The sequence below is a fragment of the Amblyomma maculatum genome, chromosome 6, assembly GCF_055883805.1.
Source record: "Amblyomma maculatum isolate TAMU_Amacu chromosome 6, ASM5588380v1, whole genome shotgun sequence".
Classification (NCBI taxonomy): domain Eukaryota; kingdom Metazoa; phylum Arthropoda; class Arachnida; order Ixodida; family Ixodidae; genus Amblyomma; species Amblyomma maculatum.
Genome location: NC_139349.1, coordinates 20,185,228 through 20,203,754, shown reverse-complemented (window position 1 = coordinate 20,203,754; position 18,527 = coordinate 20,185,228). Strand labels below are relative to the sequence as shown.

General features: G+C 45.7%; 1 protein-coding gene across 1 annotated transcript; it reads left to right on the top strand.

Moving 5' to 3' along the window:
- Window positions 1-1,980: 1,980 nt before the first annotated feature.
- LOC146185199 (uncharacterized) lies at window positions 1,981-18,089 on the top strand. Its single transcript, XM_084606168.1, has 5 exons — window positions 1,981-2,179; window positions 5,083-5,218; window positions 6,344-6,489; window positions 9,278-9,401; window positions 17,532-18,089. Exons 1-5 carry the CDS (start codon window positions 2,143-2,145, stop codon window positions 17,776-17,778), a joined length of 690 nt encoding a protein of 229 aa, XP_084462294.1. The 5' UTR covers window positions 1,981-2,142; the 3' UTR covers window positions 17,779-18,089.
- Window positions 18,090-18,527: the final 438 nt, after the last annotated feature.

Here is an 18,527-nt window from a genome sequence, read left to right as displayed (position 1 = left end):
GTTTAACGTCCCAAAGCGACTCAGGCTATGAGAGACGCCGGAGTGGAGGACTCCGGAAATTTCTACCACCAGGGGTTCTTTAACGTGCACTGACGTCGCCCAGCACACGGACGCCTTGCTTTTCGCCTCCATCGAAAAGCGTCTGGCGAGGCCGGGATCCGATTCCGCGTCCTTGGGAACAGTAGTCGAGCGCCGTAACCAGTGCGCTACACCCCGGCGGGGTGTTTGGAGTTACCAGCGAAGGGCATTCTTTGCTTCAGCATCAGCCCGGCCATTGCCATTGAACCCGCGATAGGTACGGATTCATTGAAATTTTGCCCTTTGACATTGGGCACGGGAAGATATAAAAAGCTCCATGATGTTTAACGCCAGAGATATGGTAGACGGTGCGACGTAGAAACTCTCAAAAATTTTTAATGGCGGATTTGAGTCCGTGCATTACACATCTTTCGAGGTGAATTTCCACAAATGTAGCAAATGGATTCTCGAAGAACCACAATTTGAGCAGTGGTTGATGTAGAGTCATGCCATAAATCTATCCGTATAGTTGTCTTCTGAGAGGGTGTCACTATGGCTGTAGTCTAAGTTTTCGGCATTCGCCGGAGTCGGCTTCGGTCCACCAGGGTGGCATGAACGTATCGCGCGGTTATGCAAGTAATTGTAGTAAGGGGTGCGTTTCTACTACAGCCAGTGTGAAGCCATCGCCCACGAGCCTCCTCACAGGGAGCAGCAACCAATGGCAGATGATTAGATGAAACAAAAACAAAACTATTCACTGCATAGTACGACTCCTGGTGAGGTAGTCTGCATCCATTGATCTCCCGATTCATTACTTTGCCCTTCTAACATTGGTAGGTGCCGCTTTTGACGTCAGATGTGGCATCAGCCAGCACGAAACGTCATGCATCAACATTGGTATCGAATACATGCTTGACTAATAGCAAAAAAAAAAAAAGAAAAAAAAGAAAGACATGGGAAACCGACCTCCGGAGGCTGAATTTTGATGGAGGTGATGGGATGTCAGTGCACGTTAACGATCTCCCGGTTGTCGAAATTACTACTTAGCCTTCTACTACGATAACCTGTTTCTCTCTTTGCGCTTTTATTCTCACCTTTCTCCCATTCCTTATGGTGCGGTTCAGATGTCCACAGAACAAGTGTGACAGATACTGTGCCTTTCCTTTCCTGTGAAGCAGTTATTATTCTTACGACATATTAAAGAAATTGCTCAAAAAATGTTTCCCCTCACAGATACCTAATGCATAGTACTGACAGCGATGCTTCTGAGGGCTCAGGTATCTTCTTCCTTAGTCGCACTTTTGAGTACCGCCGCTGCACGTATCGTATCGTATTTAAATATTGTTGAACCTTTGTATGCAAAACAGTGTTCCCCATTTTACTCTTCATATAGCGTGATGGCCTCAATGGTTTTTTTACTCTTTCGTTGTATAATGCTCTTTTAACAATTATGTTTGCCTTCTTCACTCCTATATTCCAAATGTTCCTTTTGTTTGTGATTTCGTTTATTTTGCCCCCCCCCCCCCCCCTTATGTAATGCCCCGCCTAGGGGTCCTTAAGGGAAAATAAATGATGATGATGATGAAAGCTTGATGCAGTAGGCTCGGTATTGGCTCAGAGAATACCAATGCAGAAAAGTTCATTTTTTTTTTCACCAGTAACATGAATATGCGTGGCCATAAATGTCACTGCAAGGAATGAAAATAACTTTGTGTCTTCTAAAAAAAAATTAATTGAAGCATGAGTAACAAAGTTTACGTCGAAGTACCCCAACTCAAACATATTAAGGCGAATGCGCGAACGTCATAATTTTTTAGTCGAGTAGATGTACAGAGGTTTCTTCGTTGCGGTTCTTTCGCGCGCGCTCTATACGCGTTCATGACGACAGTAGTAGTAGCGTACCAGTACACTGCCGCTTCCTGTGCAGGTATCAATTTCTCTGGAGTGTCGCCTTGCGGTGCTGTGTCGTCACTGCTGCGGCACTTTGTTTCAAGAGATTCCTGCCAGAACGTGCCGGCATAGGGAGCGCTTTCATCTTCCACTCAAAACGCAGCGGAACTTCGGTTACCTCCCGGCACACGGCAAAAATTGGGTGCATTGGCTTGGCACACTACGGGTTCAATCATGGCCAACTACATCATCGTCCTTCTGAGCGCGTTAGGTAAGTTATGACATTGCTTACGCCAAAATTTTCAGATAGGATATTAAGAATTGTACGTCGTGTATATCAGATCTTGTGCTTAAAAGAACAATGGTATTGACTTAAGTGTATGCAAAAGAAGGTAAAAGGGAAGGCAATTCATTATTTGCCGTTCATCGATGGATTTCAGAAAGGTAAAGGGGGAAGCTTACTGATTTCCTCTTCTTTTTTTTTTTTTTTTTTGAAATTGAGTGATCCTCACTTAATTACTTACGCTTATTATTATACGTATGTCATGTCTCGTTTCAGCGCAACAGCGAAATGAAAGTAGGCGCGAATAGGAATTGACAGCTGACTCTTCGTTGCATGCCTAAAAAAAAAAAAAATGGACGTTCATGGTCTTCCTGAGCATTTTGCCCTACGAAATGGAGGAACTAAAGTCTCGATGTTTACCACGTCAAGCCTGCTCGCTGCAATATAATAATGAGAGTGTGAAAGTAGTTTATTAGAGCAACGTGTTGTTCGACTTTTTCAGATGCGATTTAAGAATGATACACTCAGCATAGTTTGAAGTTTGTATATATCGATCGTTTGCTATGTAATGGTGATAAGTTCAATACTTGCTCTAAAAAAAAAGCGGTTTTCAAAAACGAGAAGGAACAGAGACTGAAAGGCAAGTATCGCCGCCATGTAGGGTTTTCACGAAATATCTGAAATGGCGTCAAGTGAGGTTGTTATTATTGTTATTATTACGTTTTTTTGAGAAGCTCTTAGGCTAGAGCTGCTATCGGTGATCACGGAGTCTGTAAACCATTCAACTTCATCATCAGCGCCACCAGGTTAAATCAAATGGCGGGAAAGATAACACAAATTCACGATTTTTTTTTTAAAGTTGAAGATATATTTTTTGCCAAATAGACACGTAATCACGAAGAGACAAACTATCGAAATTAGCAGAGAACAGCACTTCCGTGGAGTTGTTCTCGGTGCCCCTTTAATTAACATCTCGTGCAAAAGGCAACGCATGTGCACTGATTCTGCACGAACTTCAGTGACTGATGATTCCTGGTTTAAGACTAGCCATCCTTGCGGGGTAGAGTTGCTTAGTGCTACCTAAGAAGAAAAACGACACCGCTGTTAAACGAATATTTTAGGAAATGCCGGGAAGCCACAGTTTCGTATTTGACTTGGCTAGTGTTGGACCAAAAATATAAATTCTGCTGAATAATAGCAGCGCCATGTCATAGTGACCAGACCTAGCCATAGCTTCCGCGATCGTCTATAACCTGTGTATATTAAATAGTTTTGTAGCCAGAACTACAATGGGGTACCAGTCGAGCATTTCGCGGTTTGCCAGGAGAGGCCTGTTGTGCGCATGCGTCGTTATCATGGCAACCGGAGAGGAGCAGCAGGCGCAGTGTGCGCTTCGCCGTCGCCGCGTCCGCTCCGCCGTCAGAGCCGCGCGTGACGTCACATGAATGAGCAGTTCTGCGCATGCGCCGATACCATGGTAGCCGAAGAGACCCCACAGGTCCGCCGCGCGCTTCGTCGCCGCCTCGCCTCGCGCCGCTCTATCACCCGAACCGCTCGTCGCATGCGCAGCATTGTATGTAAAAAGCGGAGAGGAAATAGGCGGCTGTATCGCAACGTTCGACATAAATGCAGAGAAAGCGAGTTCAGACGCTGCTAATGGGGTTTAGACAAGAGAAGATGAACTCTTCCGATCCTGAGGTTGTCGCCTGGCACTCAGTCTCTGATTGCTAAACATAAAGTGACCACAAGCTCAGCCAAGGAAACCTACCTCTTGCTACGTATATCCTGGCATAGCCGAGCTGAGCTAATGCAAATTGTTTGGACTTTAACTTTTTTAGCGAATTTAGCCCGAGCGAATGTTAACATAGTGTAGAAATTATCACAAAATTCAATGGGGAAAATTAGCGCTTTTACTAATGAACCTATGTTTTTGGCCGAACAGTAGCCAAGCCGAATATGATGTCATTTTTCCTGTATTCCCACGCCAAATGAAGTGCAGTGTCTCTTCCATGTCGGAATTTATGAGAAACATACATTTAGGTGGTAATATGAAAAGAAATTTAAAGTGATCTTGACGACAACCGAGAAGTAAGCTTAGCTGCAGGAGTGAATTGCGGCTTTAGACGTGAGACTGTCGACATGAGGCATATTACTCGGACATTAGACGACATAAACTGCTCACAAGTAAGATCAGAACTTTCCGCAGACAAATGCTAAACATGTAATAGGATTTTAAAGACAGACCTTAAAGACAAAGAAAATATTGCGAAGGTTTATTCCTGTTTAACTTAGTTATAAGATCATAAACTTACTAAGCATGCTACTTGGTCATACCAGCGGCGGCGGTTGCCTCTACTACTGCGATCTTTTGCGATTCTATTGCGCTATTCTTCGTGGGTGGGAGAAGGTGCTGATGGCAGATGCTAAGCGGGAAGGGGTATGCGGAAGTGCAAGAAGAGCGCAAGAGGAGTAGGTTAGTTGACAGCGTTTGCGATACACGGAGTCCCCGGAAGGCGAGGCGCAGCTTTCACAGCCTTACGGTACATAGTGTTTGAGACGCGATCTACCCGCCAAAGATGACACCAGGTGGTAATTCTTGGTCGTGACGCCAGAGAAATGATGTAAGATTGAATTGGATTGGTACTGAGGCTTCCCTTTTTTATCAGGAAGAAACGTCGCATGATATCAATATCGCTGAGCCTCGTGGCGAACAAGTGAGGCCCTCATATAAGCGACGCCTTGCTTAGTGACTTACTTAGCATAGCCTAAATATTGCTACATTCTTGTTTCTATAAGCGCTCGCTGTGTTATTAGTATTCCGGTTCATCATTAACGCGAATTTATAAATATTCGTGTCGTTTTTTTCTCTCTGCCTCAATGCGGTCCGCCAGTGCTGATGGATCTCGCATGCGGCGATGCTTGCGAGGCGGAAAATGTGGACCGCTGCGTGAAGGGAGTGTACGACAGCTCCCATGGAGACCCCGCCTTCCTGCCACTTAGCGGAGAGCAACTGACACACTTTTGCACGTGCGTATATGAAGTCCTGACTGCTCTCTACACGTGACGTATTCCCTCCTTTGCAGCGCCTAAAACAAGATACGTGTCAGTCTCAGAGCCGACATAATAGAAATGCCATTTTAGAATGACATTTTTATGAGAGGAGTGAAAATGAGGCCGATATGAAATGGTTAAAAGACAAGCCACGTGTCAAAAATTATGCTACCGCATTCATATTAAAGCATAAAGGCGCGATAAAGCGCAAAATATCAACGAAAGGGCAAATGTAAATCACACAAATGTGCATAAAGAAAGTAACTTTCACACGCCTGACGTTGGTTACTTCATGTTAGATTACTTAGTTACATCTATTTTTAATGCATACATTTGTGTGTCTTTCCAGTCAAACTTTCGGTGAGAATTAATGCTGGCTAAGTCTCTTCTTGCCTTGTCTTGGCACCTTGTAGCGATTTACAAAGCTGCAATATAGACTCGCATAGAATTCGATGCAACTAACATATATTTGTGCAGGGCTCCACCGAATTTCGGCTGACTAAATTTCTGTGGAGATGAAGTGCAGGCGCTGCTCTGTTTACATGTATAGAGGAGCCTTTCTAAACATTTAGGCATTTAAAACAGGGTTACGTACATGAACCCTGCTAAAGGTCCATTTAACTACTTCTAATTTCAATAAACGCCAAGGCTCGATTCTCTAGTACAAAAATTGCAAGTGGTCTATGAAACTAGAATCAGAAGAGCTTTTCATTTTAACACGATTTTTGTAAGATGTATTATGGAAGAAAAGCAGTAATGAGGGCTAGTTTTTTATTTTTTCATGGCTTTGCCATTGCTTGCGGAATTAAAAACAGTGGCTGCGTTTCGTTGGTTTCCATGGGGTGTAACTATTTTCTTTAAATTCGGCTGGCATTATGGGCTATTTCTGATCAAAAATTGCACCATTGTGCGCCGGGGATATTTTCAGCGCCATAAGGAAGGCTCCTTAACTAAGACGGCAATACTCTTTCAATGCATCGATATATTTTGATGCCTCAAAATAATAATATTTTGAAGAACAAACAAGTTTTGAAATGCTGACATCTAGATTAAGATTTGAGGGACTGATTCGTTGCGGCGTCGATCTTCTAATTTATACAGGAGAGTGGTAGAGGCGAGAGGCTGCATTATGCGGGAGTCGGAAGGATGTCCGGATAAAGCAAGGTCCTTTCTGGAAGCTACCATGGAAGGTCTGAAAGTGGCCTACGAAGACCTCTGTAAGAAGCACCATCTGGAAAAGCATGCCGGTACGTCCTTCCTGCGTTACGTGATACTGATTCTCAACGAACCGATCAAGACAGCTGTTTTTCTCACAGTCTTCGTGTTCGGGCTCGCCAGCGTCTTTGCAGCTTTCGTAGTGACGTGGATAAAATAGGCGCCACCGTTGGGAAAGCTTACACAATAAAGACTTTGCATCAACTACGCATATATTTTCTTATTTCGCGGCTTGGAATCCCTTCCGAGGGATTACAAAGAGACAAAATAGCTGCAATGCTCTCAGTAAATAGGTAAATTTATTGTAGCAGAATAAATAGTTAATCTAAAAGTGGATATTAGAAACAAAATGCCGTAGGTAATTACCCCTAGATCTCAAATACGGTATTTTTCTCGTAGCCTCTGCATCAGAACACGACATTACCATTTCATCACCTAGTTTAAGACCAGCGCTTCTAGTACTTCGGTTCATTGGGCTTTCGTTACGAATGCTTCTTTACTTAAGGGGATGGGAAAAGCAACATTAAGGTATAACATGAATTGTCAGAGTAAGCGATTTCATAACAGACTAAGATTCCCACGGTGGAATTTATTTTGACACCTTAATAAATTTAAGTAAGCGCTTCTTTAAAGCGTATACACATGTTTCATCCCACCAAAATAAACACAAGAGGGATATGCTACTTGTTTTGTGCTTATCGCCTGTTGTGTGCTGATCGCCTGAAAAATAAAAAACAAAGTTTACTAGCAGGCAAAAAGCACAATTCGTCTTCCTACGATTAATTTTAAGGCTGGTCTGCTGCCTCAGATCAATAAATTACCCATTGGAAACCAGCCATAATCACTATACTGCGAGTTTAATATAGTGTCAGCTCAAATTAGAAGGGTAGTAGGTCCGCACGAAGCGTATGTTGAAAGGTGGTGTTTAAACTAACATTTTCTGTATGATCAGCAGAGTTGTGTCAGCAGTTATAAAACGGGAAACGAGATCAGAGCGGCGTTACATCAAAGTTGATGACAGCAAATGGACTGGTTTAACATCACGGTTTCAGCAGTGTTCTCATTTCTTGTCTGCGTCATTGCTACCAAGTCTTGACCGCCACATGCTTAAATGAAGAAAATTAAACATGGTGCACTAAGGAGCCATTTATTAGAATGCTCAACTTAGAGGGCGATGTGAGCCACTCTGCAATATTTATAGAAAACAAAATGCAGTTGAACAAGAAATAATTCTTTGCCAACACACCAGCGGCTGGCCGATCGCGCTGTCGTCAACCTCGTAAGTTGCTTTGGCATTCCGTTGGAGTTACCAGAGCTTGTAATAAATTGATATACGAAAAACTTTTGTCAGTTTAGGCTACGTGATGGTAATGAAAGCAGGGCGTTTCCTCCGTTGACTACAACTACGGTTAAAGCGCAGCTGAAGAGGGTTTAGAATTCGGCAAGCTTAACGAGAACAAATGTACAAAATATGCAGGTAAAGATGCAAGGTCATTTTGTGCTAGCATTTGATTTGAGTATGCAATCATCGAGTTATGTTACGTTCGCGCTTAAACTTCTCCACAGTACACCGCAGCACGCCCTAGCGTGCTGCGGTGACGTCATACATACAAAGGTGACGCTATGTATGACGTCATACAAAGATGACGTCATATATAGCGGCGCTACGTTCCAAGCACTGAAATGGTTGCTTGAAGGGAGAAAACCAACGCTATACTCATGAAGAGTTGTCGGTAACATAAGATGACTCACTATAGCTAGTGGGCGAAGCGAGTGGAAATATGAAAATTCGGCAACAATGAGAGTATAACGATTTTCTTTGCATAACTTTGAAGCATTGAGGATAAGTCTCAACCATTAACTTTGATAAAGCACACATTTTAAATGATAGCGCGGAACCAATTTGCATGCTTCAGAACAGCCTTGGCACATTCGAATCGTTACATATCGTCCAAAAAGATGCGCGTGTTTTGCACACATATAGATGTATTTTTCAAAAGGTATCTTTATCAGTGAGACGGAATCGTGGGAGAGGAAGACCTCATATGGGCATATATTTTAGCCTCAATATTAAGGAAACAAATTCATACGAGATTAGATAATTCAGTCTCCGGAACTACTTGGGGTAGCCTTCGCTACCATTGAAAATTGTAAAATGGATGACATGTTTTACGACTGTCGTTTCAGAGCCTAATAGCAAAATTGTTGCAATGGGTTTTGGCCCCGAAAGATAAAAGCTTGTTATTTAGCTTTGTCATTAAATAGCAGCTGATTGGTGTCGGATATGGCTACATTATTCAGTGCTATGCAAAATAACTCGTTTTAATTTACCTTATTGCATGCTATTTTTTACTGTGACCACAGAGAAACCTACCCGATTGAAAAAAGTTCTACGATGGAACAACGTGACACAGGCTTTGTCATGCAATGTCATTCAAATAGCGTATAAACATGATGCGATGTCATAATCATAAAGCGTGGGAGGCCACTGAACAAGGGTTGAGGAGGCGCCCAAGTTCGCAAGCCGAGCCAACGCTTCGACAAGTAGAATTAGACGAAGACAAGTCCAAGCTGTCTTCTTTCTCTCGTTTTGCCCTAGATCTTGAAGCATGGAAGATATTTTATGATAATGCATGACATCTTATGGGATATACATGCTATTTGAATGACTGCATATGAAAAAGCCTGTAAGAGGTTATTATGCTATAAAATCATTTTCAAATGTCAAGCGACATGCACCTTTGGCTCCAGCTGCGTGTCAAAATGGCTTCTGTTCGATGCAACATAAAAGAGTTCAACAAATGACTCTCCCGCTTACAGTGTACCTACGGAACGCGCAGTGCGTGCAGAAGAACCCAGCAAGACACTGCATGTATTTGTACATCAACCAGCTCGATTCAATCGCCGGATCCAACTCAACTGCCAAAATGCAGATGGCATGCTGGTGCGTCCATTTTATTTTATTCGTCCTCTAAGTTCTAAATTTAATATCAGTAAGTCTAATGTTGTTCTTAGTAACAACCTCGTTAGCATTTGAACCGGATAATGTACATTTTGTTTGGTTCACTCCCTGGAAAGCTAGCGGCTCAAAGCAAAAATGAAACTAGAAAAGGCTTTCAGAGTGCAACCTCAATCTCTTCAAGAATGATTCACATATTGTTACCCGCAGGTCAGAGCAGTAAGTCTGAAAACCTGGCTCCGCCCATTCTTGGGGATCACCACGGTCCAGGGCTCGTAGTTCTCCACAAGTAGCTGACTTTTGCCCTTAGAGCAATTTCAAAGCCATTGTTAGGCATGATAAGCTATTAGTGACCTGCAGAAAACATAACAGCAGTAACAAAACAATGTCTGTGTTGCAGCTAAGAGCAATGAAGTTCATTTACTTATTGAAAAATTTTCTATGACGCAATACCCTCATACAGGTTTTATCATAAAATGCTATTCCAAGAGCATACGTTGTATTACATTCTCACACAACATCGCCCCACCGTGATGGTGCAGTTGTTAGGGTGCTAGACTACTGCGTCCAAAATGCGGGATCGAATCCCGGCCATGGCAGCTTTTTTTCGATACAGGCGACAAGCAAGGCGGCCATGATCTGTGCGTGTTCTTTACGTGTAAGTACACGTAAAGAACTGCAGGTGGTCGATATTTCAGGAGCCCTCCACTACGGCACCTCTCATAGCCTGAGCTGCTTTGGGACGTTGAACCCCACAAACCAATCATAAAATAACTTCCATTCTTTATGAAAATATATGACATCGTATGATATTTGAACGCCATTTAAACGACATTTTACGATAAAGACTGTATTAAATTATTGCACCATAGAACTGTTTTCAATAGGGCTTATCAGGAATAAAACATACTGCAGCACTTCGAGGAATGTCGCTGCTACCAATTCTAACATTACATTCGGTGGTAGCAGAAGAATAGCAGCGAAACTGATGACGATGATGACAACAGTAGGGATGACATTGACGACAAAGTTAGTGATAATGATGATGGCAATATCGATGACAATAATGATGTATTTAGTTGATAATGATGATAGCAACGATAGTGACGATGGTGATGATTATGATGATAATGATGATGATGATAGTAGTAGGAATGAAAATGACGATGCAGTAAGGTGAAGCAGGCTTAATGAGGCTTTCGCAATTTCCGCTCCTCAGCAGACTTAAGCGTGGTCCTGTAACTTTTTTGATGAGGTGTTGTGGAGATGATTCACAGACACACTCGTTGCCGGGTCTCCAAATATATCTGACGGGACCTGCTCAGCCATTGGAGAACGGGACCGCGAACCACCGGCATTTTTTTTTATTTCACCAGTACAACTGGAGGGATCTCCTGGCAAAAAGCTGCTTTTGAAGCTTGACGTGACCCGGAGAACCCTTACAAAGTGTTACACAAAGCAGTGGCAATACATGTAACAGAATTACTATAGGAGAATGGTGCATGTAAAAAAGAAAGGAAAATACACACTACAGGATATAAAAAATTAATACACTCGATAAATGCAATTATTTGGTGTAAAAATATGCCGGTCCTGCAGCCACGAAGAACAATGTGCGCGCGCTTGGCAGGCGTGTTGAGGCTGTCGCCTTCATCTGCGGCCGGACCACGATGGCATGCGACAGGGCCCCCTCTAGCGATGAAGCCGTGAGGGAGAGGAACGGCGAAAAGCGGATATTGTGGGTGCGAATCGTACGCGGCGAGCACTTGTACGATCGGGAGGGAGTGCAATGGCCCACTTGGCAATCACGTCTGAGTCAAGGTGGGCGGGTTAAGGCGATCAACAGATATCGTGTCCTCCCGGGCGTTGATGCGCAGTAGAAAGTGCTTACGAGCACGCCGGAGCACCTGGAACGGACCATCGTATGGTGGCCGCAAGGGTGGACGTACAGCGTCATGGCGAACGAAGATGTGTGCACCGCTGAAGGTCGGTGGGAGGGGGGGGGGACGTGGATACGACGGGAATACCGGCGCTGACGTGGTGGAACGACAGTGCTCATAGCGCTACGTAGACGGCAGGCGTAATCTGTGACGTCAGCAGGCGTGGGTGGCGAGGGTTCGAATAACTTACCAGGGACATAGAGAGTAGTGCCAAACGTTAACTCTGCTGCACAGGTGTAAGAATCCCTGCGAAGTGCGGTGAGGAGACTAAGCAGGACGCAGGGTAGGCGCTCAATACACGGCGAAGGGGAAGCGGACGCCTTAAGTAAAGCTTTCAATAACCGGTGAAAACGCTCAATGATACCGTTGAAAATCAGGTGGTAAGAGGTCGTCCTAATGTGACTTACTCCGAGTAGCCGAGATACGTTGGCAAATAATGTTGAGTCAAATTGACGAACACGATCGGTCGTAATGGTGGAAGGGAAACCGTAGTGGCTTATCCATAGTGTGATGAGCATTCTTGCGATCAACTCTGCCCTTACGTTAAAAATAAGCATCGCTTCAGGCCATTTAGTGAACCTGTCAATGCAAGTTAACAGGTAGCGGTGGTTCTCGCAGATAGAAATGGGACTGACAATATCGACGTGCAGAAGGCTGAAGCGGGCGTTGGGACGGGAAGTATCCAATAGGAGTCGTCGCGTGTAGGTGCACTTTACTTTGCTGACAGCTGAGGCACGTGCGCGACCAGCGGCGAACGTCGATGTTGATGCGAGGCCAGACATAACGAGCCGTGATTAGACTGAGTTGAGCGGATGCCAGGATGGGCCAAAGAATGGAGGGCATCTAATACGGTTCAGCGGTATGATGGAGGCACGTAGGGGCGAGGGAAACCGGTCGACGTATCACAAACGAGAGAAACGGCGCAGTCAAGGAGCAAGAGGTTCTCCAGCACCAGAGGGGTCGCGCGTGCGATGCCGTTCCAGCTCGGCAAGCCGGCGCCGTGAAATCAATGGTTGGCCGTCCATTGCCCGTCGCATTAACTTCAGCTCGTAAAAGAGCGTCGACAACTATGTTCGACTGGCCGCTGACGTGACGAATGTCGCAGGTAAATTCGGAAATGTAGGCGAGCTGCCTGATTTCACGAGGAGCATAGGAGGAACTGCTGGATGCCAGTGCAGATGTCAGAGGTTTGTGGTCAATCAGGATATGATATGTGCATCCCTCGAGAAAATGGCGGAAGTGCTTCACGGCTGAATATTTTGCTAGCAGCTCTCGGCCGAAGGTGATGTAGGGGCGCTCAGGGCCGCAAGCTTCTTGGAAAAGAAGGCGATTGGCTGCCAAACACCAGCGCCGAACTGTCGCAAGACCGCGCCGAGAGCAGTGTCCGTTGTGTCAACTATGACGGACGTGGGCACGTCACATTTGGGATGAACCAGAAACGTCTCGCCGGCAATGGAAGCTTTGAAGCCGTTGAATGCGAGGTCAGCAGTATCGCCCCAAGTGACAAGAGGTGTCGGCTTGCTGTGGCTCGAGAGAAGGTCGTAAAGAGGCTGCAGTATTGCAGCGCAGCGACGGATGGAGCGCTGCTAATAGTTGGCGAGGCCAAGAAATTCGCGCAGTTGCCGGTTGGTGGCGGGCCGGGGAAACAGTGATGGCGGAGACACAGGCCGGCAACGGGCGGATGTCATGGGCGTTCATGCGATGGCCGAGAAAGTTGAACTCTGCACACCAAACTCGTTTTTCGGTCAATTGACCACAAGACCAAGGCGGCTGAGCCTTGCGAGGACTGGACACAGATGGCGCTTGTGGGCCTCTACCGTAGGGCGGAAAACAAGAACGTCAAACCGCATAGGACTTGGTCAACAAAGTGCTGAAAAGTCAGGGATACATTGCGAAGACCGAAAAGTATCCTCAGATATTCAAACATGCCAAAAGAATTAATAATGGCGGTCTTCGTGATATCCGAGGACTCCACAGGGATTTGGTGAATGCCTTTACAAGATCAACCTTGCTGGAGATTATGCAGCCATGAAGGAGCGATGCAAAATCTTGGATATGGGGAATCGGGTAGCGGTCAGGGACTGTCGCCTTGTTGATAGACCGGTAATCGTCGCACGAAACCCGTCGCCGTTCTTTTTCAGCATTATCTGGAGGGGGCGATGCCCAAGGATTGGAGCAGGGACAGATGAAGCCGAGCTCCAGCATATATTCAAATTCTGGTTTGATGACAGCGAGGCGATGGGAGCGAAAGAAAACGGGAGGCCCTGTCGTCACAATATGAGTCACGCTTAGAGCTACCGGTGCTTGAAGGGACGGAAGTCGAAAGACGTCCGGATACTCGGCAAGTACGCTCGACCAAGATTCGGGAACCGTGTTGTGCGCCTGGAGGAGCCGGAGTGGTGGATCGCGGCAAGAGACGCCTTGGACGACTAGACTCGTTTCAGAATCCTGTGCACGGTTTTGCCGCACGTTAACTAGGAGCCTGCAGTGCCGTAGGAAGTCGGCGCTGATAATTGCAGAGCCCACTTCCGCGAATGCAAATACCCCGCGAGAGGTACGGCGGAGTCCGCCTTCTGGCCGTATGTTCGTAAGGTCGATCTGTTGACTGCGGTCAGAGGTGGAAAGTCTGAAGGATGTTGCTCAGTCATCACAGGTGGAAGGACGCAGATCTCGGTACCAGCGTCGATGAGGTAGCGGACTTTCGTTAAATGGTCAGTGACATGGAAGTGACGATTGGATCGGGAGCCGAGAACACCGGTTGCCTTCATTGTTCGGCTGGGTCGTTTCCCGCGAAGGAGCAGGACTGGCGGCATTGGCGTGCGCGAGAGCAGTAGCGGCGGTGGTACCAGAAAAAGGTCCTGGATGACGGAGAACGGTTGCCAGGAGTACTGGTGCTGGTACGGTGGGGGAGATGGGGAGCGTGACCGGCGAATATGAAGGGCTGCGACTTCGGCTGTAAATCGCGCTACTTGCCGAGTGAGTTACTCATTAGCATCGGTGAGGCGGGCATAGCGATCGTCAGCAGCTGCGCTGGGCAACTGAGGGTTAAGAGGGCGGTGAATTGTTTTCATGGAAGGAAAACCGACGTCCATGATCTTATCTGCCGCACAGCGAGGGATTCTAGTGTCTGAGATAAAGATACGCTCTGGATCATGCGCACCAGTGGTGGTAGGTGCTGCAGGAAGAGTTCCCCCAGGAGTGCGGTGTCGTATGACGCAACGGAGTTTGCAGCCAGGGTGGTAATGAGACGCAACAGCTCGGCAGGCTTGCAATCTCCGAGCTTTTCTGGGATTAGAAGCTGCTGCAGACGACGCGGCTGCGTTTCAGAAGTTCGCTGGATGAGCGTCGCCCGAAGATGATCGTAAGGACGATCGACAGGCGGAGAGCAGAGGATGTCGCGAACAATCGCAGCAATAGTAGGCGTGAGCGCGCCAATGTCGGGGTCGAACATGGTCACCTGAGAAGTGATACGGTGTCGGCGAAACAATGCCTCGATGGCGAGGGACCAAAGTTCCGAATCCGATGACCAGAAGTCAGGGAGCTTTGAGAGCGGATACCGTGGACTCATGAGATGGCGCCGTGTGAGACGACAGAGACGGTACATAAGGGAGATCCGTGGCCATGGTTTACACGGTGAAAGACGAAGGGGGATCTCTAGCTCCGGACGCAGATAGGGCTAGCGAAGCAGCTGTTGCAAGAACAGGGCAGGAAAGAGCGAAGATGCGAAGCCCGGAGTCACCAAATTTGTGGAGATGATTCATGGACGCACTCACTGTCGGGTCTTCACAAATATATTTGACAGGACCCGCTGAGCCAGGCGGGAACGGGACAACGAACCGCCGGAGTTCAGTCCTGCAGCCACGAAGAACAATGTCCCGCGCTTTGGAGTCTTCTTCTGCGGCCGGACCACGATGGCATGCTGCAGCATCTTAGGCTGCAACACTGCATGCATAACTGCTGCTGTTGCTATGCTTGCATGTAATGCTGAGGTTATAGAATTGCAAACTCTGCCCCAAATAAGTTAAAAACATGGCTGCAGCTTAGCTCAGCTAAGCCCGCTTAAACAAGCGAAGGCTTTGTCGCGCTTGGTTATGTTGTGTCGCTAAGCCAGGTTAGACTGGTATTGATAACCTAGTTTTTTGAGCGTATAGTGGATTAAGTATGGTCCGACACGGTCTGCTGCAATCTGGCTTGGTTTAAGGGGTTTTTATTAAAGTCCCAAAGTGACTCAGTCTATGAGATACGCCGTAGATGAGGGTTCTGAAAAATTTCGACCACTTGGGGTGCTTTAACGTGCACTCGCATCCCCCAGCACACGAGTACCTTCTTTTCGCCTCCATAGAAAACTGGCCGCCGCGTCACGGATTCGGCCCTGCATCTTCGGACACAGAAGTCGAGCGCCGTAAACACTGCACCACCGCGACTACGGTTTGACTCATCCAAGGCTGTCTGCAAAGTCAAGGAAACGCAGCTGTTTTAGCTTAAAATTATAAAAATCAGCGATACATTATATTTTATTTTAAATTATGCGATAGCTGAATTACGATGACCGATAAAGAGGGCTCAGTCCTTTTTCTATTGCAAGGCCCTGTAGCATTCAGCGGTTGCCAATTTTAACTGTGCACGCTAACTGCGCATGAGCACTTTGAACGCGGTTCTCCACGTGGAACTTAGCTTGGCGTCGTAAGTTACCGTGGCTTAGCCTACACCGCAGGTCTTCTCATTTCTTGCCACCCTATCAAGCACAACGCTTATACCGCCTCAGTGATCACAGCTGTGCTGGTCCGTGTTGCAACGTTTCGGAAGTCATTATTTATTAATTTATTATAGCTCAAAGATCCTTAGTCGGGATGTTGCATGAGAGATGGTCATAACATGGCAAATATATAAAGGTTGGAAAGCTTGAATAATGGCTTTAATTGAAATCTTAAAGAGTGGTACTTCATGATGGTAACAATGCTGTCAGGCTGGTGATTCCAATCAATGGCAGTACGGAGAGCCCTGAACTGAAACTGCTTTCGTTCCCATACCGCCTTGTTAGCACACCATCGTGAATCCAAGATTGCGGTAGAAAACCACCTGTAACTCTTACCGGCGTGCTTCACTCCCGTCCTTCTTGTAATACCCACCTTTCATGTGGAAATGGATGAATGTATATATAAAAAAACAGGCGGAGTTTGTTTATTTTTGGGGTTTAACGTCCCAAACTTTCTCATAACATGCGAGGCGCCGTAATGAAGAGCTCCGGATAATTTCGAACACCTGGGTTCTTTTAACTTGTACGGACATCGCACACTGGATTGGTATACGTTGTTTTCGCCTCCATCAACCAGCAGCTACCGCGACCGGCTTCGAATCCGTGTCTCTCATACCATTATTCGAGGGTGTAACCATTCGGCCAGCGCAGCGTGGGCAAGAAAAAAAAATAGTCAGGCCCGTTAAGGCGGCGATGGATCATGCTGTAAATTAACCTAAAGCTTTGCCCTCCGGAGTTATGCGTCTACTATTTAGCTACTCTGTCATGTGCATATTGCTGTATACACAGCGTACTAGACTTCTGGTTCAAGTAATTTCAGTTGTTACGGATGCATATGCCGCAGGAATATAACGAAACGCGGGTCTTTTACACATGTACGTACAGCCGCCCTGATTTTTAACAATATAGCGCGAGCGTCGACCAAACTGCTGCTCAGCGCCTTATAACGGCGATAAGCGTGCAACACGGCGAGAGTTCGCGCACGCGCACGAAGAGAGAGCGTCTTCTGCTACGCTGTTAGGATCACAAAGGCACAGGCCCTGCCACAATATCTGCGACGTTCCACATTCTTGCGCATGCACGAACTCTTGCCTTGTTGCACGCTTATCGCCGTTGTAAGGTGCTGGCCAGCAGTTTGGTCGATGCTCGCGCTATATTGTTAAAAATCAGGGCGGCTGTACGTGCGTTCTTACTTAGGGCGCACAGCGTTCATAACTAGCTATATTGTGCACATAGTCTTCATAGCTTGCAGAACATATTGGCAGATATATCTGCAAGCTCTCAAGCTCATGTTTGCGCCTTTTTCTTTTATAAAAGCTCTTTCCGATGGTAGTTCAGCTCCATTTGAGGACTACCTTTCAGGTATTGTAAATCTCTGCGGTGTTCAGTAAAAATAAAATAAGCACGTTTTCTCTACAGCAATATGCAGTTCTACTCGCTGTGTGCCCGTGCCTCCATTACCAAGGCCTGTGGTGAGAGCGCCGCCGACATGGTCATGGATCTGATCAACGGAATGGCCCAGGCGCCTATACTGGCTAGTTGCGGCCACAACATTCCTGGATCCGAGAGGTGCCGAAACGCGCCCTACATCCTCGTCAACAAGGACAGGGTGCCCAATGGCACTGTCCTTTCGCGACAGCTGAGGATAATTCTGGAGCAGTCGTGAGCAAAAGGAAGAGTAAAAGGGGACCGTCTCCCCAGCGTTGAAATATTTCTGCTTCTCCGGTTGTCTCTTTGCTGCACGTGTTCGATCATAGTACGATGGCCGCGCGCGTGTGCCTTGTGTTGAAAGTAGTTCTCGAAATTGATCATCTGTTTCCAGCTGTATGCTAGCAATGTAATTTCACTAACTAACTAACTAACTAACTAACTAACTAACTAACTAACTAACTAACTAACTAACTAACTAACTAACTAACTAACTAACTAACTAACTAACTAACTAACTAACTAACTAACTAACTAACTAACTAACTAACTAACTAACTAACTAACTAACTAACTAACTAACTAACTAACTAACTAACTAACTAACTAACTAACTAACTAACTAACTAACTAACTAACTAACTAACTAACTAACTAACTAACTAACTAACTAACTAACTAACTAACTAACTAACTAACTAACTAACTAACTAACTAACTAACTAACTAACTAACTAACTAACTAACTAACTAACTAACTAACTAAATAACTAATTAACGAACTAACTAACTAACTGACTAACTGACTGACTGACTAACTAACTAACTAACTAACTAACTAACTAACTAACTAACTAACTAACTAACTAACTAACTAACTAACTAACTAACTAACTAACTAACTAACTAACTAACTAACTAACTAACTAACTAACTAACTAACTAACTAACTAACTAACTAACTAACTAGTAAACTATTCATTCACC

Excerpts from the sequence above, each read along its gene's own strand:
- LOC146185199 (XM_084606168.1), top strand. The coding sequence starts at position 2,143 with ATGGCCAACTACATCATCGTCCTTCTGAGCGCGTTAG. Across the intron at positions 5,219-6,343 it reads CAACTGACACACTTTTGCAC|GAGAGTGGTAGAGGCGAGAG; the intron begins GTGCGTATATGA and ends TAATTTATACAG. Across the intron at positions 9,402-17,531 it reads AAAATGCAGATGGCATGCTG|CAATATGCAGTTCTACTCGC; the intron begins GTGCGTCCATTT and ends TTTTCTCTACAG.